We start from the raw sequence: 9,164 nt of genomic DNA on the forward strand, positions 1-9,164 counted from the left end.
AGAGTCCCTATGTCTTGTCAAAGACCATTATTTGAATGTCCTTATGTGATGAATGAATCTTAAATGAACTAATGAATATCATGACTTAGGTTAAGAACGTATGTTAAATGCATAAGTATTTATCAATATTAGTTAAGAGTTATGTAGCTAAGGTGTGAAGGGGGCATAGGAATGGTCACTTTGTATCTTACCTAGATAAGTCTTAAGAATGACTCTAGTTAGGAAAGATATTGATTATGTGGACATGATGTAAGCCTTAGGTAGTCTTAAGGATTACTTAGGTAATCTTAAAGAGGTCAATTATGGACGTTATCTTCTTGATTTACTAAAGTAAGTCTTTTGATAGCCTTTGGAATGAGAATGTCATATTATCCATATGTTGTTGTGTTAAGTGACAATGATTCTATCCTAGGTATTCTATAGGATCTCTTAAGTGTGTGTGTAAGGGATTGTATGGGCGGTCGCTTCACTACTCACTCAAGTGAGACATAGAATCACCTTTTGTAGAAGAATCTCATGTTCATATGTATGGTGTCTTATAAGTGTGTATGTGTCATATTATAAGTAAGTCTTGAGGATCATTACTCGTGTCTAGAGAGGTTGTATGGTTGGTCTCTATTTGTGTTGCTTAAGTGAGTCTTAGGATAGCTTTTAGTGAGAACACTACATGCGAGGAAGTGTAAAAACGGGAATAAGAGACACTTCACAATTCAGTGTAACAATGAATCAATTCATTGTGCAATGAATTAAGCTTACTGTAATGTTGATGCAGAATTTCAACACAAAAACCCTCACCAAGTTGCCTCTTCAAGTTGGACTTCAATGGAGGTTTTGGGATATTTTCTAAGTGTTTTGGGTTTATGATTTTGAAAAATGAAGTCTTCTATGTAATTACCCTTTATATGCATAATTAAAATACCCAAAATAACCTTAATAAACCATACATGAATAAATTTAAAAGTGGGGTGAATTTACCAATTCACCCTTAACCTTAAAGAAGACTTGCGCAGGAGAACAAGTCGCGCGATGCCTGCCCTTGACGGGGCGTCACAGCCTCGACCGGCCGTCACAGGCCTCCATTGGTTGAAATAGTGGCTGGAAAGGCTTCCTTTACCTCCCATGTTTAATTCCCCATCTACGACACCCTTTGACAGGGCGTCACAGCCACGACTGGCCGTCGACGTCTCCGTCGTTTGGGGTCTACCGGGACTGCCATGCCAACAATTTTGGGGCCTTCCTCAAGGACCCTTAGATGGACCTTGGGGATAATTTTCTGAATTTTTCAAACCCAAATACTATTTTATATAAGTTTAACACCTCTCACATGAATTTTATATAAAAAGAACACGTAAAACTTGACGAAACACGCCTAGACACCTTGGACGTTCTTGGTCGTTTGACCTCCAAACTTCACGATACTTTAACCACTGCCTATACATGCTATATTAACTCCATTAATAACCTCAAAACACCATGAAATACACATAAACACATAGAACCACATTTTAGACATTTAGGTAACATAGTCGTCAAACGTCTTAGTCGTCCATTAACGTTTGACTTCCAAAACACCTAATACATTATCAACTACCTCTATACCATATATTAGACATATTTAGGACCTTATACCATCAATACCAACATGTTAGTCTCTAGTTAACCTAGGTCATCTTCGGGGTCTATTTGAATGGTATTACATGCCTAACATAATGCATGTTAACTATATTGTGCTTATTGTATCAAATGCTTATGAATTTTCTATAATATTACATTATGCATGGTTTCAAACTAAATGTCCTTTTTAAAACATTTTTTTCATGATTATCATAATCTTAGTGCATTCTTGTACTAATATAATTCTTCTTCATCTTTTACACCAAGTGTACGTGCTGATGGCTAAAGGATCTTTCATAGAATGAAGATCTTGGATTACTATTCCCAAATTAGAGTGTTTCCTTAATGATTCAAGGAAATTTATGTTACAAATATACATAAGTTCATGCAATAATATAGAAATGTTCTTTCGAATCATAATGGTCATTTCCCTATTATATGAGTGATGTCTAATATGGCAAGACAAGACTTAGTGTCCTAACTATATACTAATGATTTTTCAATTAAATGACTTTAATATTGTGTTATGCCATCAAAAAAAGTTTTAATTTCGCACGAATTTGATGGTAATGTGATGAATGAATACTAAGGTCTTGTATAAGACCTATAAGAGGTCAAGTACGTCGGGTTGGTTTTAGGGGGTACTTTCTGATCGTGACAAACTTGGTATGATAGTATGAGGTTATAAAAATGGTTTTAGGGTCCAAAGTCTCATAATGCCACGTCTAGTAGAGTCTTGTTCATCGCTGTGAGTCACAACACATCTATGAGCGAGAAGCTATATGACAATAGTAGTTTCACTTTCGTCATTTCTCTTGTGTATTTCATAGAGCTTAACTCTATATGATCTCTTTTATGTCACTTGTTCGATGGTCTTCTATGTGTGACTGCTTGGATGGGGTGATATCTCAAGGCTTGAGGGATAAAACGTGATTTTTTATTCTTATTATGGTTTTGTGTCTAGATGAGTATATGTGAAGGTGGATTTGAAAGGTATTGTTATGATGCCAATTCTAGATATATGTGACCTATGGGATTTGAGATATTATATTATGCAGTTGTGTTGTGATATATTTCTATCATTGTAATAGTTGTTATGGTTGAATGAAGTCCTTTATGCAATGATGGGTTACTTTATGGTTATATGCAATGATAGTAGAAAGTTATGGTGTAGACTTGAAGAGTTCTAAAAGATTGTGATATATATATATATATATATATATATATATATATATATATATATATACACATACATACATATATATATATATATATATATTAGGATTTGAAATTTGCCTTTATATGATCAATACTTCATAGTTGTCCTTGTGTTGTATTGGAGTTATTGTGTAGGCTTAATCCTAAGAAGGGAAGGTAGTGTATTTACCTTGTATGGTAATTGTGAACCACTCTAGTTAATTAGAGAATCTATATGACTAATTGATTTGTTTCTGTATGAACCTATCATAAGAATAGGAAAAGGGAAGAAGGGATTTTCTTTCATAAGTTGGGATTATGTTTTTTTCCTAAGGTTGACTTGGAGGGTAGCATGTACCCCTTAGTTCATAGAGAGAAGAAGTGGATTGATATTGACCAACTTTAAATAGATTAATTGTCTTGTAAGATTGATCTTAAGTGTGGACATTTAAGCAGTGCTTAGATTGTACCTAGGCATGGTTGTTTGGAAATTCCACCAAAAAGTGATGATAAGGGGTGAAATGGTCTAGAAGTTATCTTGATCAAATATTGGAAGAAAAGACAGAGACTTCTATGGCCAAATGTCTTCTAAATTCCCCAAACAATTTACATAGAGATGATGATTACCCTAAGTCTCTAGAAAAGTGGTAGTGGATCTTAAGAGTCCTAACATGTGTCTTATGCTTTGATAAAATCGGAAATTTCGATAGTACTAAGTTGTAGGGATATTCTCTAAAGGCTATAGATGAACTACCTAAAGTGATGAACCTTGTAGGAATAAACCGAAACTACCTACCTTTTTATGACTTGGTAGTTGAATTTAATGATATTATAGATCTACCTTTAGTATTCATGAGTAGTTAAGGCCTCATGTGGTTTGATAGCGTGACCCAACTTGAATTCTTATGAGTTACCTTTAGGTGATGGACTTGGAGGAATAGTGGTGCTTTAGTGGTACCTATTGATGTTGAAATGATAAAATCTTTTTTATGAGCGTAGGAGTGAAATACTCAATGGTGTATAATGATATTATGTGAGGAGTATGGAGGTTTAATCTTAACTTGCCTCGACCTTGGTATTAAAGGGCATGATGTGATGACGATTTTACTAAGCTCAAGCCAAGTGGAGGATAATATGCCTAGATGGTAACGTTTTGAGTTCCCTTAAGGTTCCTAAATTGAGCTTCCTTGAACTTCTCCATATTAAGAATTACTTTGAGTTATGGATATGAATTGGAGTTAATTAGATACTCATTTTAAGATTACTTGAAATCCTCACCAAATAGAGTATAGTGAAAATTTAGTGAGAAATAGTTCCTCCTTTACAGTCTAATGAGGTGATGTTTAAAAGAGAATGCATAAACTTGATCCCAAGAGAGGGATGTGGTTCTTGATTAGAAGGGTTGGTAAAGTATAATTTTGTTGGATGAAATGAGTTTCTCTCTGTTGGTCTTACCCTAATTAGGGGATGATGAGTTGAGTAGTAAAGTTATTGATATCCCGATATTTTCCTTCTATTTTTACTTAATCTTGAAACCAAAGAGTTCCTAGTATATTTGTCATGTTTTGGGGTCTCACATGTGAGTATGAGTTGCATGTTCTCCATATGTCAAGCATGTACTAGATGATATTATGTTATGCCTATTTTGAAGGATTCTTATTACATAAAAAGGGATTTGTGATAAATTATATGTTTCTTAGGTTGTGTTGCATATTAATATGGTAAGTGCACATTTGACTTTATCAGAAGGTTTAATGAACATGCTTGATGTCACTATTGATGTGATGGTATTTTGTCCCCACAGTGAGATGTTGAGCTTTCTTCAAATGAGAAAAGATAAATTTCCTTTTATGAAATGTAATTTTGTGATTTGGGAAGTGTTAATATAGGCTCACTCTTGAGAAGTGATGGTGTATCTAGCAAATATTATTGATGTGTGCCTATGAATTGTAAGAAATTCCCTAAATGTTGTATGTTCATGATAAGTAGTGTTATGCAAGAAATTAATGTTTAGTAAAATAACTTCCTAATTTTGTGATGTGTTTGGTGTGATCTACCATTTTAACTTCATGAGGAAGGTGATATTAGCATGCTTTGATTAGAATTGGAAAATTTCTCTTTAAATGAACTAACCTTTGTGGAAGGCTTGTATATGAACTTCATGATGACATGTTAGTATATTAAGTAGAAGGTAATTCCTCCTTGAACAAACTTAACATGGTAATGTTGTGTATGTCTTTGATGGTATTATGTCTAAATGATAAATATTGTAATTCATCTACATTACTCTTGATTTATGAACATTTAGTATGAGTTATTTATTGCCTCGTGAGTTATAATATTGAAATTCCTATGTGTTATTTAAAAGGTTATTCCATAATAGACATTTTGAGAAGATGAAAGTAAAGGTCATGTCATGATTAAGAGAAGGTAGTTCCTCCTATGAACATGAGAAATACTTGTGTGTTTAATAAAGTAAGAGTGGGTGGATGAAGTCTCTACTTGCCTGTGTTGCATTAGGTGCATAATGATATAAAGTTGTTGTACCTTTTATGTTTGGTGCACTGACTATTATGTTGTATTATGTTTTGTATTGTGAGATGCTAATTGGGTACTTGAGTCGTTGAAAGTGATGAAAGTGTTTTAAGTATCGTTCAAAGACGAATGTTCCCAAGTTCAGGATAATTTTTATGACCCCCAAAATGAAGTAGGATAAACTAGAGCCTCACCTAAGTTTTATGAGTTAATAACTTGTTAATAAGTTGAGACACAACATGTAGTAGTTGTTTTTTAAGAGGTTTGAGGTCAAATATTGAAGGACGACCAAGAAGTTTGGACACTAGTCTTTTGTGTTTTAGTATGTCATAGTATATTTGGCTTGTTTTGAAGTATTGTTTGGATTCCCAAATGATAAGAGGGGACAGATGGTCATGTTTAGGGTCTAAATATCTGGGTATGACTCCCAAAAGACCACCCTAAGGGTCCTATAAGAGGACCTAATTGTTGGCCAAAAGCTGACAAAATATCTGGACCAACGACCCCATCTGACGCCCCATTGAAAAAGTGACGGCCCGTAAGTGGGGTTCTTGGATAGACACCTAATCAAAGGAATATAGACCCCATTTAAGGAATCTTTAGTCAAGAACCACGGAGCTGCAGGACGGTGGCATCAAACCACCTACTGCCCATAGAGGGTGGTCGTGAGCCACTACCTGCAATCTATCCAATGGTTTCGCCAGCTAACGGGTGAATTGGTAAATTCACCTCACATTCTAATCAAAGGGTGGACAGTTATTTTATCCATTTTAGGGTACTTTAAATTAGTTAAAACACCTAAACCTAGAATTAGAATACATTCATCAAATTAAACCCTTCCCTCCCAAATTAGATTCTCTCTGAACTCGGTTGGAGACCAAGATCAAGATCAACTAGGAGATGGATTTAAAACTATTTTCTTCTTCAAATTTATTTGTTATTCATACAATAAGGTATGTCAACTCTTGATCCTTGGATAACCTTTCATTCAAGGAGTTCTATCAATATTTTCCAAAGATTATCTATGATCAAATTTCCCAATTTATAATCTAAATATCGTCTCATTTTGAATCGGTTTTCAAAGACATTGTAATAAAAAATTTTAATCAAGGTTTTTAACAATATTTTTAATGTAATTCATTGAAGAACCCATGGTCTCCATAATCTCTCAATTTTGCCTTAAAGTGGGTTTTGTGATCTTGATTGGATTTTAATGGAATTATGCAGAGATGGTGATGTATTGTTGAATGATATTTCTTTATTTACCTATTGATGATGAATTTTTGAGTATTGATCAATGATTGATCATGTCTTGAAGAATAGGAAAGTTAACCTAACTTCTAGTCTATTAGTATTGGAATTGTTGTTGTATGGTTTGGTCCTCTTATGGTGGTGGTGTTTACTTCTTGTCTATCTATACATTTTGTGATTATGGTCTTGAGGGAATTATATATGGAGTGAATTGTTGTTATGACGATAATTAGTGTGACCATGTGCCATGAAAGTTATGTTTGTAGTCCTCAATGTTAGTGGAATGATGAAGGTGTGTGGATAATGTGAAGTATAATGGTAAATGATAATGTTAGGGATAAGGTGTGGTCTACATGAGTGATTATGTTAAGTAGTTGTGTAATGACCCTACCTATATGACCAAATAGGAATGTGAGATCCTTTACATGTTAGGAGTTGTCTATTCAATGTTGAATGTGCTCTTGTATCCCATGATGAAATGTGGGTGGGTGGCCTATAGTCCCTAGTGTATCCACCTAGTTGATATATGATGTTGATGTCCCTCCTTGGCAAGTAGGATGCCCTACTTTCGGTGTGAGGGGTTGACACTGGATCCCATGTTTAACTCACATGGTTTATGCTGATTATGGCGAAGTTTCCCATATGTAAAATGAACAAATGGAAGTAAGAAGATAAACTAGTTAGGTTTACTTAAGAGATGTTACTTAGTGTAGGTAAGGGAATGGTAGTATACCATGCATTTCACAAGTAGGTCTTAAGGGAATTCTAGGGTGACTTATTTATGTGTGTGTGTGTGTGTGTGTGTGTGTATATATATATATATGTGCATGATGTTAGTCTCATTTAATATACATGACAATGGTCTCACTTAGTATGCATGTTCTTGACTATACTTGTCATGATGATGTATGGAGTAAAAAGATATACTTGTGATCTCCTTGTTTGTTTAATTGGTATGTGAGGTTATTGGGCTTCACATATACATTGCACTAGTATACTTTGATTGGGGTTATGAGTAAGATCTTGTGATGTAATGAATGAATGAGTTCTTATATTAGGTATATGAAGTATATAGGTCTTATGTCCAAGGTAAAATAAATATGTTGCGCCTTATTGAAGGTGATGTGCCTAGTCTAGGGTGACTTCATAGGAACACTTGGTGTGAATAGTATTATGGGATTCTACTTGCAAATTGCACTAGTGTGACTTGGGGTTGGATTAGGTGATGGTTCTTATGTGAAGTTTCTGTTTCATATATGTTATTTCCTTATGAATTTATATGCTTGAATTGATGAAGGTTGTCTGAATGTTCACCCTTGGTGACCTTAAGGTGAGGCTTTGGTATAAAAGGTGGAGTGCGACACTATTGATGCATTGCACTAAATATTACTTAAGTGTTGCTTTAGGTAAATGGGTTAAGATAAAATGGAAAAGTAATGTATTGAAGATATTGAATGTATCTTAAATGTGATAAATGGTTTTATGTGTTATTGTGAATGGTTTTTTTTGACACAAATGTAGCAAAATAATATATTAAAACTATTCCAGAAACATGAAGTGCACAAAATGACCAAAATCGACATGTCCATACTTAAAGTTGTCTAAGCTAACAAAACCAAAGACTATTAAATAGGGAACAAAATCCCAGCCAATATTCAGTATTCAAAGGAATATTGATTTGGCAATCATAATCATGGGCTCAACGCAACCTCCTGACTTCCCTCTCAAACTCCAATAGTGTGAGAATATCACCTTCTCTAACTTGTTCCTTGACATTTCTCATGATAAACCTGTTCTGGTCATCAAGAAACTTGACTCTCACATGAGTCACCTGCCTCTTGGATCCGGTACGACCCATGATTTTAATCACAATTGCATGCTTGGTAACAGATTCCATTCTTCCGGTGAGAAAAATTTGTTGTTGTATGTTGCTGCTTTGCATCAGAGTTGTGAATGGTATTTCATACCTAATATAATGTATGTGGACTATATTGTGCTTATTGTATCAAACACTTATGAATTTCTCTAAAATGACATGATGCATGGTTTCTATCTAAATGTCTGTTTTAAAGCATGTTTTTTGATGGTTATCATACTTGGTGCATTCTTTTACTACAACCATTCTTCTTCATTTTTTTACAGCAATTGTAGTGGTGATGGCTAAAGAATCTTTCCTAGAATGAAGAGCTTGGATTACTATTCTCAAGTTCATGTGTATCCTTAGTGATTCAAGGACCTTCATGCTAAGATTTTACTCTAGTTCATCTAATAGTATAGAAATGTTCTCTTGTATTAAAAGGGTCGTGTCCCTATTACATTAAATTCATGTCTAATATAGAAAGACGAGACTTAGTGTCCTAACTATCTACTAATAATTTTTAAGTGAAATGACTTTTAGTCTTGTGTTATAGTATGAAAAAGTTTTGATTCCGCACTAATTTAATTTTATGACGATTTGATTAATGAATGTTGAGGGATTATATAATATCTCTGAGAGGTCAAGTACATTATGTAGCTTCTAGGGGGTACTTCCCGGTCATGGCACTCTTAATTGTACTTCTAAACAA

General features: G+C 34.3%; 1 protein-coding gene across 1 annotated transcript; it reads right to left on the bottom strand.

The window, feature by feature from the left end:
- Positions 1 to 8,097: 8,097 nt before the first annotated feature.
- Positions 8,098 to 8,538, bottom strand: LOC101260729 (small ribosomal subunit protein eS28-like). Its single transcript, XM_010322825.4, has one exon. The coding sequence runs from the start codon at positions 8,492 to 8,494 to the stop codon at positions 8,297 to 8,299; it is 198 nt and encodes a 65-aa protein (XP_010321127.2). The 5' UTR covers positions 8,495 to 8,538; the 3' UTR covers positions 8,098 to 8,296.
- Positions 8,539 to 9,164: the final 626 nt, after the last annotated feature.

Source organism: Solanum lycopersicum, chromosome 5 (genome assembly GCF_036512215.1).
Source record: "Solanum lycopersicum chromosome 5, SLM_r2.1".
NCBI classification, from domain to species: Eukaryota; Viridiplantae; Streptophyta; class Magnoliopsida; order Solanales; family Solanaceae; genus Solanum; species Solanum lycopersicum.